The 21,149-nt window shown below is 46.1% G+C and overlaps 1 protein-coding gene across 1 annotated transcript; it reads right to left on the bottom strand.

Annotated features, from left to right (window-relative positions):
• Window positions 1–908: 908 nt before the first annotated feature.
• Window positions 909–20,435, bottom strand: GNG10 (G protein subunit gamma 10). The gene is made up of 3 exons (XM_084834682.1): window positions 20,322–20,435; window positions 4,253–4,384; window positions 909–2,697 (listed from the first exon to the last, which is right to left on the bottom strand). Exons 1-2 carry the CDS (start codon window positions 20,400–20,402, stop codon window positions 4,259–4,261), a joined length of 207 nt encoding a protein of 68 aa, XP_084690808.1. The 5' UTR covers window positions 20,403–20,435; the 3' UTR covers window positions 909–2,697; window positions 4,253–4,258.
• Window positions 20,436–21,149: the final 714 nt, after the last annotated feature.

Here is a 21,149-nt window from a genome sequence, read left to right as displayed (position 1 = left end):
GAGCTTGTGGTAGGTACATTTGAAAAATTTGGCAAACTTTTAGGAGACTTTTTAACAAGTAGAACTTTCCGTCTTGACTCCCTCAAAACATATACTGCAACTTGTTCCCAAAAAGAAATGGCAAAACCACCAAATGATCAATGGTTGGGGGAAAGGGGCGTGGCAATTTGGGGAAGCCCAGAGGGCTGGATTTGGCCCCCGGACCTGAGATTCCCCACACCTTGTATTGCCAGAAGTGGCTGTTCCATAAGGTAAGGCAGTTGTTTCATCTGGCAGATTTTGGATGCCATTAAGTCTTGCAGAGAGACAGTCAAATCTCATGAGTCACAACTCCGAGGAAGTTCCCGCTGAAAGATATACTTTGCATGTTGGTCTCAAAATGCACGGGATGTTTTTGGATGGTTGACTGACTGATATCAGATATTAAAGGGTGATCACCTTTGGAATAGCCTCCTTATGGTATAATGGTGTAGCCTTCTTAATGTCTGTTGTGCATGCATCATAGTAATTCTATTTGCATTAGTGACCATGAGTAAGATAAAGGCAGGCTTTCAATAACCACTTGCCTAGTTTCCTGCGTCAAGTAAGAATTGCCTTCAGAGGAGCAGGTAAGTATCTTATTATGTACTGGATTAAAGTGGGTGCTTCTTGTTCAGGTTGTAGCTGTGCCACAAATGACTTTCATTAGCAGGCTGCTATTTTTTTTGTGGACTAATAACTTTTGTGGACGTATTTACACAGCTGACTTACAGGGTGTAGTTGAGAAAGGTGTAATCTTCCATATCTTTGCTAAATTACTTCAGTAGAGATGAGATTTATTTATACTTCAAAACTCTTCCATCAAAAACTATTTATGTTCATTGCCAAAAGTGCAACCTTTTTTCATAACATAAACAAAGTGGACCAATTAATTATGGAAAGATTTTTTTATTTTTTTAAAGCTTCTAATATATTAATACAAACAATAGTGTGTAAACAGAACATTCTTTAAAAAAGTAAACAAGTGTGTGTAAAAGTGCTTGGTAAACAAAAATCAAAGGCATCCCAACCCAAAAACAGATTTTTAGAGCTTCCATATTGCAAACTTTGGAAAAGTTTGAGCTATGGAACTATTTGCATTTATGTTGTGTAGTGTAGTGTTCTTGCCTGTGATGATTTGCTGAGTTACAGCTTAGACACTTAAAAGAAACAGTTTTCTGTAAAAGCACAATCAAAAATAAAGACAGACTAGACCTTCTGTGGTGAGCATGTGGGAAGAATTCCATCTTGTTACAGATGGCATCAGTTACTTCTATAAATTGTCATCCAACTGATTTTCAAGAATAGCAAAAAATGTTTTAGAAAGAAAATGTGTTTTGCCTTATGGCAGTGGTGGGCAACCTTTTTACCCCAAGGGCTGCATGCAGTAGTGGTTGTGGGCTGCATGACAGTGATAAGCATGGCCAAAGGGGGGGGGGGTGCTGGGCTGTCAGGGGGCGTGGCAAGGGCGCCTACCCACCCACTCACATAAAAATACACACTCACATAGACACAATCTTTCCCCACTCACACACAGCCTTCCCCGCTCCTTTTCATACACATGCACACCGTTTCCCCATACCTAGAGAAACAGACACCACATAGACACCCCAATCTCGGTATGCAGGGGTGGGGAGATTTAAACCCCGCCCTGCATGCTGAGATACCATTGCGCCTCTCTCCACTGTTGACTAGTGGTGAGAACAGCTGAGAAGCACACCAATCAGTGTGCACCTAAGCTTTCTTCAGTGCCAATCATCTGGGTGTATGTATGTGTACATGTATGGGGGTGTGTACAATTCAAAAGGGGAGAGTGGTGAATGGAATTATTATTTCTGGGCATCCTCCTCTCCATCACAGTCATGCTACCCCCAGTCAGGAGAGTGTGATTTACATGGAGAAGATGGCATGCAGGAAGAGCCATTCCCAGGCACCTCCTCACTATCACAATCCCTTTCCCCTCAGTCCAGTGAACAGCAAGCTTGCAGGGATGGGGGGGAATTTCCAGGCATGGCCACACTGAAGGCTTCACAGGCCCGCTGCGATGTCCCATACAGGATAGATGAGCACTGTTCTCTTACTAAAATTGGGTATGCTCCAGCCAAAGTTAAGCACTTTTACATGAAGACTCCAATTTTAAAAGGGGAGTTAAGTACGTGCTTAACAATCTCCCATTGAAATTAATGGACATGCAGCCTGAGCCTAGGCATATTTACTCAAAAGTAAATTTGTCCTCACCGAGGCAAACTGCATTTGATTTTAGCCTTAAAAAGGCTTGACTTTGGCTGGATCAGGACCACAGTGAGCATCTTTGTTCAGCAAATACAAAGCTGTTAGTAATAAGGTACCTAGTGAGAATTTCATGCAGGCACAACCATTAACAAGGAGCAAGTCGTTGGTAATGTTTTTTTTCCCCTAAAACGTAAACATCTCAGAGGAATAAGTGTAGAAAGGAGGCTGGCTGAATTATGAAAGGAAAGCCTTTTCCATATAAAATCATTTATACAAATATTAGCAAAAAAATCTAATCAGTTCCTAAGACAGACAAGCAGACTAATAAATATCTAATGATACTGTTTTGGCCACACAAAAGTCAGGGTTTAGATAAAGTGTTCGTTGAAAAAAGGAAGGCTGCTGGGATTCTTGTCATACTTGAAGAGAACTTTCTGATAACCTTCCCTGCAACACAGGAAAAAAAGGTTTATTAAAAGGTGGTCTTCCTCTTCACAAGTCAAAACCCACCACATATGATATGACAACAGCAAGATGCCCCCCATCATTATGATGGGAAGGCGTCTTCATTCCATGCATCCCCTTGGGAAGGGGGTGAAATGCATCACAGAGGCACACACTGCACTGCACAGGGGTAAGCAACCTAGTGCCCCCCAGATTTTTTGTATTACAACTCTCATCAGCCCCAGCCAGCATGGCCAATAGTCAGGGATTATGGGAGATGCAGTCCAAAACATCTGGAGGGTACCAGTTATGCCCTTCCTATGGCCTATAGCAAGGGTGCAGGACCTCGGCCCCAGGGTCCCAATTGGGCCCGCCTTTCTACCAAAAATGGCACTCAAGGAGACCTTTCCTGCAACCACCAATCATTCAGTGGTTTCCCAGCTTTTGTGCAATTTTCCCCTGTTTTAAAAGGTTGCATTGCCTTTCAAAGCTTAGTTATTGGCAGTAAGAGCTTTGTGCTAAAATATGCTGGTCATTTTTGTATGTTTTGATCCTGCCCCCTTCTGCTTTTAGTCCTGCCCACCACTGGAATGTGGCCCCTGAGAGCTTCTCTGAAATAGAATTCAGCCCTCAGGCTGAAAGAGGTTCTGCACCCCTGGTCTATAGTGTCCCTAATGAGGACTGGGCCACTCAGCATCAGAGAGCACACTTTGCTCTCACCATAACAGGGTCTCCAAGTGCAGCATTTGGGAGAAATTAAAGGGGTGCACTCAGGAGCATCACAGTGGACAGTGTGAAATGTGATCCTTTCCCTAGGTGACTTCAGTCATTAAGGATCAGACCTGCTCCATTCACATTCTGTTTCTTGATCACACTAAAGCAGGTGGGAGGGACTGTATTCAGCCCAAGAGCCACATCCTGGGGGAGGCGGTGCCATGCCAGCAGTGGGTGGGGCCAAAGCAAAAGTGGGATGGGGCCATCCATCCATCCACACACAATCTATCCACACACATCTATTTTTGCATGCAACACAGGCACACACATATAAAGACTCTTGGCAACCCCACCCCACACAGCAATTAGGCTTGAAAAAAGCCTCCTGCTGGAGCCAAGGGGAGGCTTTTTCCAAGCCTAATTGCCAGGTGGTGGTGATTTTTGGGGGTGGACTGTTGCAGCTGGGGAGGGAACAGTTAACCCTCCCCACGTGCTGTGACCCCCAAATTGCCTCCCACTTGGCAATTACAACTGAAAAAAGCCTCCCATTGGAGCCAATAAGAGGCCTTTTCCAAGCTGAACTGCTGCACAGGGGTATGCCCAATGGAATCTGTAACTTTTCTTCTTTGATCAGCAGGCCCTCATGCTGTATCGTATGTTGCTTAACTAATCGCTGTCCTTCAAAAGTTTTCTGCAGTGGTGCAAGAGGAGGGTGTGCGTGTGCGCCTGCTTTTTGAGAAACAAGCCCCCGAACTTGTGCAAGTCGTTTCATGCACTCCGGGCTTCTTTGGATCCTGTCCTTAACTCAGAAGGGAGCTGGAGGCTTCTCCAAGGAGGACCTTACCTGCCTTCAGAGCAACGCACAGGACCTGGGCTCCCGAAATGGGTTGCTTCCAGCAGGGACTCCCACGAGCAAGGCATCTTTGCAAGCATTCTGCATGCAGTACTGCTGAAGCTCTGCAGCTGCCTGAGAGACCTGGACAAGAGAAAGCACAGGAGACATGGTAAGCGATTTGTCTTCTTAGAAGTTGTCATGACCTCCCTGGTGAGCAATACCCTGTATTTCCCAAAGCCAAAGCCACCATCATTATCTGAGGTTTCCAAAACTTTCAGCACCAAAGTTACAAAACCCAAAGGCCGTTTTCTCCAACTAGTCTCCCTCCCATAGTTGTGTTGGACTACAACTCTCATTCTAACCTGGTGCCCTCCAGATGTTTCAAATGACAACTCCAATCATCCTTGGCCACTGGCCATGGTGTCTGGGATTGAAGGGAGTTGTGGCCCAACACATCCGGAGGGCATAACTGCTGGATTGTTGGGAAAGCTGCTATTCACATTTATCTACTGAACTCAATAGGACTGCACGCACAGGTAGAAGATTATACTGTTAGTAAGGTTGTCAATTTATTCCTGGAAGGGCTTGACAGTCAAACAAGAGCCCTCCTGGTTGAAGTTCCATCTAACCTAGTACACCTGTTTCTGACAGTGGTCAGACAGATGCCTCCAGAAAACCCAGAAACAAAGCTTGAAGGCAAGAATCCTCCGCTGTTGTCCTCAGCATCCAATATTCAGGAGAGTCCTGCCTCTCAATGTGGATCCGCTCAGCTATCATGGTGAATAACCACAAATCCATTTTTATATTATTTACTTATCACATCTGTATGGCTTCCATAGACATTCAGTTCTGTAAGTCTTCCAGAGAATGTGACTAAAATACAGTAATAAGATACAAAACAATATTTTTAAAATGCAGCAACATCAGCGTTAAAATCTTCCCTTTTTAGCACTGGAAAACAAAGACCAGCCCTTAAAAACTTAAAAGGGAAAAAACCCTCCATACCCACAAGTTGCTGAAAAGGCCTGAGTGAATAAACAGGTCTTCCTTCACCTGATGCTGGAAAGACCATAAAGAAGGCATCAGGTGAGCCTCTCTGGGGAGGCTATTCTACATCTGGGTGCCACCAGTTAGAGGGCCCTCTTCCCAGTAGGTACCCATGGTGGAGGCACACAGAGCAAGGCCTCTGAAGATTGTCTCAAAGTCTGGGTAGGTATATATATAAGGCAATCTTTCAGGTAAGCGGATCCCAAGCTGTTAAGGCAGGGGAGGCATACTGGTGGCCTTCCTGATGTTGTTCGTCTACAATTGCCATCACCTCAACCATGGGTCATGTTCACTGGGGCTGACGGGAGTTGGAGTCTAGAGGGCTATGGATTCCCCACCCCAGCATTAAGAGCTTTAAAGGCTAAAATCCACACTTTAAATTGGGCACAGAAACAGACTAGGAGCCAGTGCAGATGATAAAAAAAAGGAGTGGCAAAATATGATTGAAATGCCTAGTCCTTGTTAGTAATCCTGCAGCCCTATTTTGGACCAGCTGGAGTTTCTGGACAGTTTTTCAAGGCAGCCCCAATGCATTGCAATAGTCTGGTATCAATCTATCAATGTCCGTTAGCTATGAAAGCTAAATGGGAATTCCAGGTTCAGATGCTGGGTAATCTATTCTGATCAGATTGGAGGTTATAGGAAACCTATTGATATTGGATTTGGATGCTTCCTTATAAAAGGTACTGCAATATAATACCCTTCGTTATCTTTTTCAGCAAAAAAAATAATCATGATTTACAATGCTCTGTGATATTGGGTTATGGACTTATTTTAAGCTGGCTCAGTGTTTTTTTTTCCTGGGCACTGGAACAAGAACCACCATGACTACTACCCAACAGCAATATCCTGGCCTGGAAATGACAGCCTTCAGGGCAACTCTTGACAGGAGTGGTGGGGAACTGCATGTCAGAATGAAAATGTTTGCCCTGAGAGACTGACTGTTCCAGATGCAACGGGGGTGGGAGGGACCCTATGTATATAAGATGTGATCAGTCCATCCTAAAGGAAATCAACCCTGACTGCTCATTGGAAGGACAGAGACTGAAGCTGAAGCTCAAATATTTTGGCCACCTAATGCGAAGAGAAAACTCCCTGGAAAAGACCCTGATGCTGGGAAAGACTGAAGGCAAAAGGAGAAGGGGACGGCAGAGGATGAGATGGCTAGATAGCATCACCGATGCAATGAATATGGACTTGAGCACACTCTGGGAGAGAGCACAGGACAGGAAGGCCTGGCGTGCTGTGGTCCATGGTGTCACGAAGAGTTGGACACGACTGAACAACAACAACATAAGATGTGGCAACAAACACTGCAAGCTATAACAGCAGCTTCTGGCTAAGAATCAAAGTTGTTCTAATATACTTTTTTTTGTTTTGTTTATAAACCAATTTTCTCCCTTATTTCTATTGGTAAAGGAACTGTACAGGATGTTGCGATGAGGATCAAAGTGCCACGCTGCTTCCATTAGTTCTGGGGCGAAGGGCCAGATCCAGGGGAAAGGTGGGAGGCGCATGTGCAGGATCTACTAAAGTGAAGCTCTTTGGGGGTTCTGGAATCCATATGTCCACACGAGTGCCTCAAGACAAAAGACGCCTCTCTGCTGGAAGAGGGGGTTACTACAGTCAGAGCTGGGATCAAGGGTAGGTATAGTTGGGCACCTGCCAAGGGCCTCCACCCCAGCGGGGGCCCACTGACAAGAGCCCCCTGGACCTGCTCCTCCTCTTTACCACTGCAACGTGTTTGTTCACTTGCCTCTCGCTCTGGTCCAGGCCACAGTGATGGTGGGAAGGAGGAGCAGTAGATGCTACAGCCTACTTGGTTACTGGCTCTCTGCCTGTCAAGCGAGCAAGTAATGATGAGAAGCAACAGCAGCTGGTAACAATGGTGGTGAGAGGGTAGACTCACTGACAGAGGAGGCCCTTTGAGGGCGTCTTGCCCAAAGGCCCTCAAAACCTGGAGCTGGCACTATTAACATTTGCTTCCCTTGTTCTGCTGAGGCACAATCCACTAGCAAATTCCTTGTGTGAGCTCCACTGAATGGAAATCCCACAAGAGTACTGCATTGCCTTTGCGCCGTTCCCACTCGTTTCAATGGGGTGCCCCCAGGAAAACTGTATTTATAAATTGCCTAATGTTTTCTAGGGGCTGTATAAGGTTTGTAAGGTCCAGAGGCTTACAATCTCATGGACATGATATAAAAGGAGGGGATGGGGAAGGGTGTGGAGATCAGGAAAACAAGCATATTATATACAATTGTATCCCTGGTTTCTCCCTTAATTATCACCCTCTTCATCAAAGTTTAGAGCAGGGTGTTGGGGGGGGGGGTCCTCTTCCCTGTGTGCTGCAAGCCACCCCCTTGTGGCAATTAGCCTTGGTAAAAGCATCTCACTGGTGCTAGTAACAGACTTTTTTCAAAGCTAATTGCAGTGCAGGGCAAGGGATTTTGTGTGGGGTCTGTGTGCGTAGGGGGCATATGAGTGTGTGCATTATGTGGGAGAATGAGTATGTGGTTGTGTGTGTGTATGAATCAGCGTATGTGCAAATTAATAAATAAACAGGTGGGTGTTGGGGTAGGCAAACCTTTTGGCCTGTGGGCCTGTTTGGCAGTTTGAGAAAATGTCCTGGGCACCACCACAAAGTGGTTGCCGTGGGAGGCGAGGAAAAGGACAAATAATCTGCCCAAAAGACTGAGTCCAAGGTGGAGGTGGGGTCTGAGCCACAACACACTATACAACGTATTTGAAACCTCAGTTTTCAGCATCAACAGATATTTTTTTCACAGCAATCCCAGCTGCCAGTAAGAAAATGGATGTGTTATGTGTATGAATGCATGTGTATTTGTGTATGTATGAGAGGGTGTGGGGTGGTCTTGTCCTCTTCAACTTTGCCCCCCAATTTTTTTTTTGGGGGGGCGGCCCACCTCTGGCATGCGGCCCCCAGAAGGAAATGTGGCCCTTAGGCCAAAAATGGTTCCCCATCACTGATTTAGACCATAAATTCCTCAGGACAGGGAACTTGCCTTTTCCTCCCTCTTGCAAATAGTACAACTACAGCATAGAGCTTGTTGCACTAGCCAAGGCACTGGCAAAGTGCCCTTTGAAGACTCTCAACTACCCCACCTGACCACCCACAAACAAGAGAGGCTCTGTTAGTGATAATATCTCTCCTTATGCACCTACACCCATTACTGTTTGCACTGGGAAGGAAGGGATTAAACAGCTGTTTTCCTGCTGTCTCTGCTCAGCAGCTGTTAGCAGTCAGAGCCAATGTTGCTGGCTCTTGAGCCCTTGCACAATTCAGTTCAAAATATGGCTCCTCTTAAAAGGTAGTTGCTGACTGGGGAAGGGGGGGGATATATTTCCCCTTCTGTCCCTATCTTATGCACAGTAACACTTGCTTCAATTGTGGTTTGGGAAGAGCAGGTGCTGTGCAACTTCCCACACTGATCAGAGGAACTCCAAGCCAGGTAAGGAACCCACTGAGTCCAACATTTGCACTGGACTTTCTCCGGCATCGCTCAGGGCCAAAACGTTACTTTAAATCTATATCTAGCAGCTACATCTTTCCCCTTATTTTTACTTTAGAGCAGGCACAGTGCCCCTGATCCAGATTAGGACCTTAGCATGGTGGACAGGGGGGCTTTTAAGTTCTGGATTGGGCCCCTGGTGTCTACATTACAGTAAAAATGGGGGAGAACCAGCTGCTAGATATGGATTTAAACTTAAAGTAAGGTCTGTTTTGGCCCTCAGTAACAGAAGGAGCTCTAGTGTTTTACTAGGCCAACAAGCAGGCAGACGCTGCTTTGACTTGGGAGCAGGTGGCAAAGTCCCTAGAGCATGATTAAAAATCAATCGTTTGATCTTAAGGACTGGCTGGCTCCCCTAGCAGTTAGGCATGTTTTCGATAGCAAAAACGAGTGGTCTGTTGATTAGAAGATTATTGTATTGTTTGGCAGCTGAAACACTTGTTGAGCTTTGCACAGCGGTAGGCTTAACATTTTTTTAATGCAAAGCAACTGCAAAGCTCTGGAATTATGCAGTGGGGAGCAGGGAGGGGCACACAGAGGCAAGGTTCTGTCACAGAAAGTTTTCACAAAATTTCCCTGACAGAATCCTGCCACCGTATATACTCTGCTCCTCACGGCGTATTTCCAAAGCTTTGCATTTGCTTTAATGTATTAATACTATATATGGCATGTACACACACACACGTATATGTTTGTACATACACGTGCCCCATAAAGCAGTAAAACAAGGAATGGGCAGATCTCATTGCAACCCGTTTTCTTCATGTTGAGATGCAGGAAGAGCTTGCTTTTATGGCCATATCTGTGGTCTCATATCACAACGATTAATGGGGATCGTCTGTATTATTTATATTACAGTCTACCTCTCAAGGGAAATGTCTTTTTCCTCAGTCCCATTGGCTACACTCAGTGACGGGAATTTGAGCAGCCCAGCAATAAACCATGCCGTGTCCCCATCACCCAAACTCTTCCTAGCACAGGAGTAGCACATAACAAAATCTCATTCCATAGAAAGATGTGTCACTTGAGTCAGAGAAATCTGAGGACACAGAATTTCTACAGAGTTGCCCTTTGATGTGTGGCTGGAGTGGGGGAGGGGTCTTTGTGCCCCCCACCCAATCATCTTCCAGATTTAGAACTTCTGGTCAGTATCTTCCTATCACACACTTACCTGTGGAATTACAGATGCTCCTACACTACTTAGCACAGCACCTAGAAATGAAGCGCCCCAGCACCTTTTCCAGTTCAGTCCTCCAATGCCTGTTAAGACTGGCAGTTTGAGCAATATTGAGAGTCAGGGTGTCATGTGGAGAGGGGAGTAGTAGTCCCAATTCCAGTGTTTTTCAAACAACACATCATGTTTTCTCAGCATCACTCATATCTGTAGTTATTGCAAGATACAAAAAAAAAGTAAACAGAGCAAATGCTCTTAAAATACATGGGATTTGAGGTGGAGTTTTTTGTGGGGTGGGTGGGTAATTTTGATCCTGAATATGCCCAAGAGAGTGCCTTTGAGCCACACTGTAAATCTTGTCCCCAGCACCTTTTTTTTTTAAATGGCGGCCTTAGCAGATAGACACACTGGACAAGGTATCAGGAGATCTGTGGTTGGACTGGTGGCGGGGAGGGGTTAGTTCAAAACAGCTGCTGATGGGGGGAGTCAGGGGAGTGGCACTGCAGGACTGAGTGTTGAATGTTTTCCCAATCTAAATCGCCCTTCCAAAACTGTTTATTTGCCTCAGGTACTTTCATGTTTTCCCAGGCAGGGCAAATAGAAATGGTGACCGGGTGTGTGTGTCAGAGCTGTAAAAAAGAGTTGGGGGGGGGCAGGGGAGAAAAGAAACAGCCCCTCGCACAACACCGCTACACTAACTTGATTTTGGGCTGTACAGATGATTTGAAATTAAAGGAAAAATCATGGATCACTCTAGTTTGGCCTTAAGCATCTCCCACAGTGACGGAAATCAGAATTGGTGGGAGAGGGGAAGAGATGAAGCACAGCCTCCCCCTGCCCCATGACAGCCCCAATGCCTGGAGTCTCTAACATTGTGCCCATGGGGGCCAATAAGCCTGTGCACACCTCTCTTGGCACCCACCAGCTCCTGCCCTCCTGATTATTTTTTTTAATTACAGAAAAATTGACTGGGAGGCTGGCATGCTACAAAGTGAAGTGCCAGACTCCAACACCGTCTTTACTTCCCATAATGCCTCTGAGCCCCACGGCCATTCTCAGAGGATGGCTGCAGTCCAGCACTTCATTTTGAAGCATGCCCGGCCAACCAGAAAAAATTAAAAAGTAATGCTGGGTGCAACAGTGGGTGTCCTGAGGGGAACGAGGGGTGTGTTTTGCTTGGGTGTGGGTGTGTTTGCATGTGCTGTGTTTTGCCTGTGTGTGTGTATATGTTTTTCTCTGAGCATCACCAGTTTGCCTTCTGTGAAATGGGTATTTTGAGGTACACTGTAGGGGCAAATATGTGATTTGGCATTTGAGACTCAGACCTCACCTCTGCCTTGTACTCAGGTTCTTAGCCAGGATAATCGTCTCAGAGCTTCCTTCATTTGCCTTCTGTGAAATTTGTTCCAATGGCTGTTGCAGCAGAAAAATGTAGGTTCAAAAGCATGGTTTTGTGTTTTGGAACTCAAACGCCACCTTCTGCCTAGAACTTAGGTTTCTGAGAAAGTTACTTTCCTTTTAGTTTCACCAGTTTGCCTTCTGGGAAATGGGTGTTTTATGACCAGCTGCTCCCACCATGGCAGCCATTTTGTGAATGCGCAAGCCCCCAGCAGCCATTTTCTGAGAGTACCCATGACACTCTCTTAACATTCCAAAAGTGCCCACTGATCCAGAAGGGTTGGGAACCCTGGCCCAAGGCTATAAACTATTTCCCTGAATAGGTATGGCATTGCACCTCCTCTGTAACATTCTATCAGCAATAAAACAACAACGACAATGTGGGAGGGCTGTGTTCGAATGGTGCTCTCTCAGCTTCATCTGTAAAATGGAATCAATAGTAACCTACCTCCAGAGCTGTTGTGAGAACAAAGATGATACAGGCTATAAAAGACTCTGTACATTAAATGCTCCATATTGTTTATCATCATCACTATCGTATATACAGCAATTTCTACGTGCATGGATCCTTACAGGGAAGTATGAGCATAGAAGGTTTATATTTTATAAACTTAGAAGTTTATAAAATATACTTTTTTATATTTTAAAAATGTGCCCCATAGAAGTCACAATCAGATTGACAGTGGAGAGAAACAACAGAAGGAAGGGGAGGGATGGTAGAAGCAAGAGTTAAGGCTGGGTGAATGCAAGCCAGTGAATCACTGATGGTAATGAACAATATATAAGTGATTCATAACAAGAAGACAGCTCCACTGCTCTCCTGGCTCCCCTCAGTGGTGCACATTCCAGCAGGGGAAGCTTCACAAGCAGCAGCTAACGGCACTTTCCCAGGGCCAACTTTAATCAAACAAAATTGCCATCTTATCCTGTGTTTTCCTGCCAGGCCAATTCAAGGCAGAGTTGCTGACATCTCAACATCCCAAGGCAAAATGATCTCTGAGCACAAGGCATGCTAAGAAGTCATCAAAACACACACAGCTCATAGCAACATGTCAACTTGCACATGCAGAAAAGGAGGCCAAGGCCAGTGCACTGAACACAGCTGAGGAGCCCAACTTTGACTCTGCCACACTTGACCATCATCAACTCAAGCTGTTGTCCTGGTGCTACCTAAGCTTACATCTGGCTCACTTGTAACAGCCAACAGCACAGCATCTTACAGGCAAGAAAGGAGATGGGGTTTTTATGACGCTGCAGCTGCTAGTAGGCCATATTACACCCAATACTAAAATATAAACTTACACAATAAAGACAATGCAGCACTTCATGATTAAAAAAAGATTCCAATAAAGGCATAACAGCACCATCGTATCAGGGTCTTGCTTAAAAGGAAAGAGTGGAGCTATACAAACATGCATTATTTAAATCAGGGGCGCAGAGCCTCTTTCAGCCCGAATGCCATTTTGGAGATGCTCTCGGGGGCCACATTCAAGTGGTGGGCAGGGCCAAAATGTAAAAAAACCGAAACCCCAGTAACACCCCAACATATTTTAGCTTAAATCTCTTTCTGCCAGTAACAGCCTTAGGGGAGGCATTTCAGTTCTTTTAGAATGGGGAAAAACTGCATAAAATCTGGGAATCCACCAAGCAACTGGTGGTCGGGAGCAAGGGGATGGTGCCGGGGAAGTGGCCATGACCACCTTGGGGAAGCCTGGAAGGCCAGACTGGGATGCCAGAAGGTCCATATTTGGCCCCTGGACCTGAGGTTCTGCACCCGATATAAATCCATGAGCATAATTCTCTCCACACACAGAAGGCACATCAAGCTTACAATGATATAAAAGTTACTAGCCTCCCCCTGCCAACTAGTCCTTCTACCCACATATTTGTGCAACATCAATAGTCCCCTACTCTTTTGCTTTTTAAAGAACCAAATCTTCTAGTTTTCAAAAGCTTGCATGCGTAGTCACCTAGGGGTAATTTTACTCACCAAGTGTGACCAGGTAAGTGGCTATTCACAAGTCTGCGCTAGTGGGTGTATGGAAAGTACAGACTCCTCTGCAATGATTCATTTATATGATACATTCAACCATTAATGCTCTTCAGTGCTTGAATTATGGAGGAGAAGGGAGATAGGGTGGGGGACTTTATGAAATTTACTCCCTGAATACCCCTAATTTTAGCATATTATTTAGCACATCATTTTAGTCCACCATAGCCTTCTAAGAATAGTAGCTAAGGGGGCCAGTGCAAAAGGTAAAGGGGTGCTCAACCCCTTGTCATTTGAGCATCGATATTCTTCTTTCTGAGATGCCAGGACTCATTGGTATATACAAAATACGCAAGAACATATGAAGAGCCATGCTGGATCAGACCAAGGGTCCATCTAGTCCAGCATTCTGTTCACACAGTGGCCAACCAGCAGCCCACGAGAAACCCACCCACCCTGCTATCTTATGGAATTATGTATGTGAAATGTTTTAACACATTTCTTCGATTTGGTTTTTTGTTCTTGTTCACCTGTTAGCCTTGACAATTTATTTCACCTTTCTGTTGTCCTTATGTCAAGAGAAATAAAAACCAACATCAACCTGGAGGTATCATCAGTAAAACGCATGGGTATGTGTCACCTCCATTTGGACGGTTAAAATGTATTTTTAAAAGGTTGCTATTTTTTAAAAAAATTCTGCCCAGGACCATGCTATATCTAGTTATGACTCTCTTTTAAGGGTGGAAACCTATGAATGTTTAGACAAAGTCCTACAACATTCTGGCTGGCTGGGGAATGCTGGGAGTTGTAGGATTTTTATCTGTCTAAACATGCCTGGGATTGGACCCTAAAGTACTGTGTGACTGTACCAGCATCTTACAAGTCTACCATTCTTTTGTATAAAAGGCTCCAGGACTATGTCAAGGCATTTGCTGATACAGGTGGTCAGGGCAGACTGGAACAGAGAGCTGGAGTGTTCAGATCAAAAAACACCACTGGGCCTGTGTTTTGGAGGATATTTGTTCAGCAATGTTAGATTGGCTTGGACTGTTCCAAAAAGATAATGGTGTTCTGGATCTACTGGACACTCCTCAGGTTATATAAGAAGAGCCTCACTAGTAACTCACACTGTTGCCAGTGCAAGAAGGGGGAAGACTCCCTGGTACACATGATGGGTGGGTTATGCCTATCTTGCATCCGTTTGGTCTAAGGTTTATGTTTGCCTTAATCTTAGGTTAGAAACATTATTTAGGTTTAACAAGGTACATCTGTTACACTCTTGCACTGTAGTGTTTGTCAGACAGCCACCAGAACCAGTTCCTTCTCACATTCTTGGTAGCTAAGAGATTTCTTATTGCACTGGAATGACCAATGTCATTCCAATGTTACCCTCTATACACCAATGGATGAAAGATGCTCAAGAGTGTCACCTACCGAAGGTTCCAATGTACAGCCACACTTCTAAAGGTTTGGTCAGCATATATAGGAGGGGAGCAGAACCTCCACCCTGGGGTTCCACCCAGCCCTCCAGGGGTCCCAATCCAGCCCTCTGGGGGTTCCCAGAAGGCTATGCCCCCTTTCTCCCAATGACTGCTCATTTGGTGGCTTCTCAGGTTTTGTGCAATTTTTCCCCTCTAAAGGTTTGAAATACGTCTCCTAAGACTTGATTACCAGCAGTAAGAGCTTTATGCTAAAATAACCTGGTACTTTGGCCCCATCCACAACCTCAACACGGCCCCCAAGAACTTCTCCAAAATGGAATTTGGCCCATAGGCTGGAAGAGGGTCTGCACCCCTGATCTATAGGCTTTTGCCCGGGGCTGCTTCCAGGGGAGGCTTTTCTTGTGCCATTGCCTTGCCTCGTTCATGGGATTTTACAGGACGCCCCATGGCATAGTGGTAGAACACCCATTTTGCTCTGTCTGCATGCTAAGACTAGGGAATACTGGGTTTGATGAACTCATGGTGTGACTCAGTAGTATAATCCAGTTTCATGCATGTATGTCTGATAGGACTAAAACCTAAGTAAGGCTACAATCCTAATTAAACTTACAAGCAAGTAATCTCCACTGAACAAAGTAGAATGCCTGGGTAAAAAGACACAGGATTGCACCGCGTGTGTTACAGCCCAAGGGCTAAACTAGACATGACAAGTTTTCTCCTTTTATGCACTGCCGAGGGGGGGGGGAGGGGGGGCCTTTCAAAGCCCAAGTAGATTTGTAGAAAGTGAAATGCCTACTCGGTTTGGTTACTACAAGCCAAGACTCTTAATTATTCTTAATTACCATTGGCTTGGATCTAACTAGGCATCTGTGAACCAAAGGAGCCTGTACCTGTTAATGGATGGGACCGAGATTAATGAGAGGATCCCAGTGGTGGAAGGGAGGGAGGCAATTTTTGCCAGTTCCCCCTCCCCCTGCAGGCCCCCCCCGCTCCGGTTCCATGGGGAAGAGAAACATCTGTGAAAGTCACCTCCCCCTTTCCACTGGCAGGAGGATCTGTGAGTGGAATTCCGCTCACGGGACACTCCCACCAACCAGTGGTTTAGTGGTAAATTCTGAATGGCAGGCGTTCATCATGACAGTCCCCATAGCGACACCCCTAAGGAGAGGCCAAAAATGCAGGCAGCTGTCAACAAACCAATTCTAGCAGTTTTCATCTCTATCAGGAGCAGATCTTCTATAAAGCTATTGGGTCTTAATTGGCTATTTGAGACCAGGTCACCCCCAAATATATTGCATTACAACAGGGATAGCTCACAACTATTATTTTGTTGCTGAGAAAATTCATCCCCCTGCCCCCCCGCACTGCCTCCAGCTAGTGGGCTTCTCCACACAGGGATTTTACCCTGAGATTGAAATAGGTCACTTCTGGAAGTTTGCAGGTCCTTTATATGTCGTTGTCAACGTTCAGCGCCTCTCTCGTATTTTCCAAGCTTTTCTGCAGCTTCCTTTGAAATGGAAATAATCTAGTAACAAAAAGATCCATTTTCCATTTCTCCGTGAAAAGAGGAAATCCCACAATGAGAGGAGCTAGACCACTCTACTGAGATTTACTGGCTGTATAAATGAAACATATAGAACTAGCAGATAAAGGGGGGGGGGAGGGAAAACCATGTAAAGGGCAATCTTAATCCCGGCAAGAATCTAGAAGCCGAAGCCCCAGTAAAATCGCAGGACAAAAAGCCTCTGTGAGGAGAAGCCCACTGTGAGGATTGCAGCTATGCTCAGAGGGAACAGGTAAGTCTGAGGGGGGTTACAGATGATGTCATTGTCCCTGCTAATCAAAAGGTGCACGTGCTGCATCCCTGTGAGCCCTGGCTCCACCGCACCACTGCTGTAAATGGGAGCAAACTCTGGTTCCTGGCCTTTATCTTCTACTCTTCTCCTTGAGTGAACTGTCCTCATCTATCCATCCACCCATCCATCCATCCAACTGGACACTGTCTATTCCACCACCATCCCATTTTATCATGACCATTTCATCTTGAGGATTTACATAGTTTGGAAGTTTACTTTGCCTTTTGCAATTCCCCGGGAGAACTGGTCTAGGAAAAAGAGATTTGAACAGAACAGAACAGCAGAAGAAGCCAATGTGGCTTCACAAAAAGTTTAGAGATGACCTGAAAACAAAAAAGGACACATATAGGAAGTGGAAAGAAGGCCAAGTAACAAAGGAAGAGTACAGGCAGGTAGCACAGAATTGCAGGGATGGCGTCAGGAAGGCTAAAGCTGAGAATGAGCTGAGGTTAGCGAGGGATGCTAAAAACAACAAAAAGGCTTTCTTCAGCTACGTGCATAGTAAAAGGCAGAGGAAAGAAATGGTGGTTCAGCTATTAAATAAGGATGGCAAAACAATAACAGATGACAAAGAAAAGGCAGAGGTGCTCAATTCCTACTTTGGCTCAGTCTTTTCCCAAAAGAGGGTCTATGACCTCCCTGGCAAAGGCGAAGTACAGGCTGAAGGGGCTTGAGATCGATAGGCATATGGACAAGGAACACCTAATTACTTTGAATGAGTTCAAATCTCCAAGGCCAGATGAACTGCATCCTAGAGTAATAAAGGAACTGGCAGAAGAACTCTCAGAACCGCTGTCTATTCTCTTTGAGAAATCATGGAGGACGGGTGAAGTGCCAGATGACTGGAGGAGGGCTAATGTTGTCCCTATCTTCAAAAAGGGTAAAAAGGAGGAACCTGGGAACTACAGCTCAGTCAGTCTGACATCAATCCCTGGGAAAATTCTGGTGCAGATGATAAAGTAATCTATCTGTAAGCACCTTGAAAACAATGCAATGATTACTCGAAGCCAACATAGATTTGTCAAGAACAAATCCTACCAGACGAATCTGATCTATTTTTTTGATCAAGTCACCTCCCTTGTGGACCGTGGGAATGCTGTAGACATCACATACCTCGACTTCAGCAAAGCTTTCTACAGAGTGCCCCATGATATCCTGATGAGCAAACTAGCTCAAACTGGGCTAGATGAAACAATGATCCGGTGTATCCACAGTTGGCTACAGAATCGGACTCAAAGAGTGCTTATCAATGGGACCTTTTCAAACTGGGGAGAGGTAACGAGTGGGGTACCGCAGGGCTCAGTCCCGGGCCCAGTGCTCTTCAACATTTTTATTAATGACTTGGAGGAGGAGGTGCAGGGAATGCTGATCAAATTTGCAGATGACACAAAATTGGGCGGGATAGCTAATACTTTTGAAGAAAGAAACAAAATTCAAATAGACTGGAGTGCTGGGCAGAAAACAACAGAATGACATTTAATAGGGATAAATGCCAAGTTCTGCACCTAGGAAAAAGAAACCAAATGCACAGTTACAAGATGGGGGATACGTGGCTCAACAACACTACAAGCAAGAAGGATCTTGGAATTGTTGTCGATGACAAGCTGAATATGAGCCAACAATGTGATGGGGCTGCAAAAAAGGCCAATGCTCTTTTGGGCTGCATTAATAGAAGCATGGCTTCCAAATCCTGGGAAGTACTAGTCCCCTCTACTCAGCACTGGTTAGGCCTCATCTGGAGTACTGTGTCCAGTTCTGGGCACCACACTTTAAGAAGGATGCAGACAAACTGGAGAGGGTTCAGAGGAGGGCAACAAAGATGATCAGGAGACTGGAAACAAAGCCCTATGAGGAGAGACTGAAAGAACTGGGCATGCTAAGCCTTGAGAAGAGAAGACTGAGGGGAGATATGATAGTGCTCTTCAAGTACTTGAAAGGTTGTCACAGAGAGGAAGGCCAGGATCTCTTCTCGATCATCCCAGAGTGCAGGACACGGTATAATGGGCTCAAGTTACAGGAAGCCAGATTCCGGCTGAACATCAGGAAAAACCGCCTGACTGTTAGAGCAATACGACAATGGAACCAATTACCAAGGGAGGTGGTGGGCTCTCCCACACTGGAGGTGTTCAAGTCGAGGCTGGACAGCCATCTGTCGGGGATGCTCTGACTTGGATTCCTGCATTGAGCAGGGGGTTGGACTCGATGGCCTTGTAGGCCCCTTCCAACCCTACTATTTTATGATTCTATGAGAACTCTGAGGCTATTAATGGATCTAGCCTCAGAGTCCATTGACACAATGGCTGTTCCCATTACAAAATGACATCGCTGTTTCCATGACCGCTAATCAGGGGGCGCCATCGTTCATTCCTACTGCTGAAAGTGTTCATCCTTCGGAACAAAGGCACATTTCAAAAGCGGATACAGAGGGGCAGCCAAAAGAATCAACAACCCAGTGAGAGCCTTAAGTTCAGCTCCTGCCAGAAAACAAAAGAAAAATTCTACCCCCCCTTAAACAATCCAGACTTCATTATAAACTCCTAGTCGTGTCCAGAGCCTGTTCCAATCCAGACTGGGCAGCCGTCATGCATTCTCTCTCTTTCATACACATGATCACAAGGGTTACCTAAGGATAAAAGAGGAGTACAGTCATACTCAGTTTATTTTTTATATAGCTGCACTTTCCGCAGATGCACCATGCTCAAAGCAGTTAACAAAATAGACGGTATAAATACAACAGAACAATAGCCACAATATGTTAACAAAACGAGAATATGCTAAACAGCCTTCTTTAACCTGGTGACCTCCAGATGTTTTGGAGTACAACTCCCAGAATTCTTGACCATTGGCCATGTTCGCTGGGGCTGATGGGAGCTGACACCCAAAGCATCTGGAGGGCCCCTGGTTGGGGAAGGTACAACACTGATAGTTCAGCTAGGAACAGTTCACACTTCAAAAAATGCCAACCCTTTCAATGAGCACAAAACACACACCAGTAAGTCCGTTAACAATATCCAGCGCCAGTAACATCGACAATATACCCAAATGACGCGATCGGGTCCGGCAGTTCGTATTAAGAGACTAAACAATAGGATGTCTCGCCCACTTCAAACTAGCGGCGAAAAAGATCAAACTCAGACAATCGAACCGCCCTTAGCGGCAGCCTCCAACCCAAGGAAACGATATCTCTACAAAGAAGTAAAGCCAAGATACCCAAATAAAATCCAGGTGAGAAGACAGCACCCACGCACCCACCGAATTCCCAGCCAGGCACGGCCCGATCTTTCGAAAAGCCGACTCCGATGCGCGCATGTTTGGAACAGGCCAAGAGGCTCTCTCTGTAGCCAGACTTCTGGGAAAGGCAGAAAGCCGGGATCCGGATTTGTCTCCGGCGACGAACCTCCTCCCGGAGGTCCGAGCTCCGAAAAACAGGGCGATCCCAACCCGGGGCTCTCGAGTCCCACGAAGACCGTACGAAGAAGACCAAGGGAGACGTTGCGGTGATGCCGCCAAGCGCTGCGCCAAGGGAGAGGCGGCCGATCCCTCCGTCGCCGAACTGCGGGCAGCGGGCGGACTGTCCCTGTCCCGCTCCCCGGCGCTCGCCCGCGCTCCAGCGCCGCTGCGCTCCGAGCCCTTTCCCTTACCCTGATCCTTTCCACGCCGGCCTCCAGTTTCAGCTGCTCCACCACGCGCTGCATGGTGCTGAGGCTGGAGTTGGAAGACATGCTGGCGGCTGCTGGAACGACTCGCCTCCCTCTGTCGGCCGACTCCGGGCCTCTCCGACGCAGAAGCCCCCGACGAAGCGAGGCGGGAACTGAGCGCGAAGGCGGCGGCGGCGCTGAGGCTCCCCCGCCACTCTCAGCTTCTCTCCCTGCGGCCCGCCCACCCGGGGGGCGAGGAAGCGGGCAGTTGGCCTGGCCCAGCCGCACGAAACCGATGACGGGGCCCGACCCCACCCGGACCGAGGTTTCTTGGGAGGAAGGAATCCTGCGTGGTTTGCCGAGATTTTTCCATTGACATTTAAGCATTCTCCCTGCCACCATTTTGCTCTTCTCTCCACTCCTTTCTGGGCCCATCTATGTAGTCTATCATTATTATGGGTTCGTGCCACAATTCGCAGGCTATTCTTTAAATGTCACACAGCTGTTTGAGTCTTTTTTTTGTTTGGCTGCAACAACTGCTTTCCTAGAATGTGTCCAAAGAAGCACACTGTGAGGGTAAAGTCCACTTAAGAGAAGGGTGGGCAGAAAGGAGATCTCCAGACCTTTGGGATTTCAACTCCCAGCATTCCTGACCATAGGCCATGCTGGCAGGGGCTTCTGGGAGTTGAAGTCAAAAACATCTGCAGATCTACTTTCTGCCGAAAGTTGTAGGACTTTCTTCTGTCTAAATATGCATAGGATTGCCCCGTAAATGTATTTTTTTTTCTTTCAGAATGCTGTCATTCCCTTCCATCATCTTTTATTGAACTG

This window comes from Heloderma suspectum, chromosome 2, assembly GCF_057233095.1.
Source record: "Heloderma suspectum isolate Gila_16-S chromosome 2, 16-S_ref, whole genome shotgun sequence".
In the NCBI taxonomy this organism is placed as follows: Eukaryota; Metazoa; Chordata; class Lepidosauria; order Squamata; family Helodermatidae; genus Heloderma; species Heloderma suspectum.
The sequence above is the reverse complement of the archived record's forward strand: the minus strand, read 5'-3'. Positions and strand labels throughout refer to the sequence as shown.

What these genes read in the sequence shown, in the direction of transcription:
- GNG10 (XM_084834682.1), bottom strand. Translation starts at nt 20,402, where the DNA reads ATGTCTTCCAACTCCAGCCTCAGCACCATGCAGCGCGTGGTGGAGCAG. An exon ending in CCGGCGTGGAAAGGATCAGG is followed by an intron (nt 4,385 to 20,321) that starts GTAAGGGAAAGG and finishes TCTCTTGTCCAG; the next exon opens with GTCTCTCAGGCAGCTGCAGA.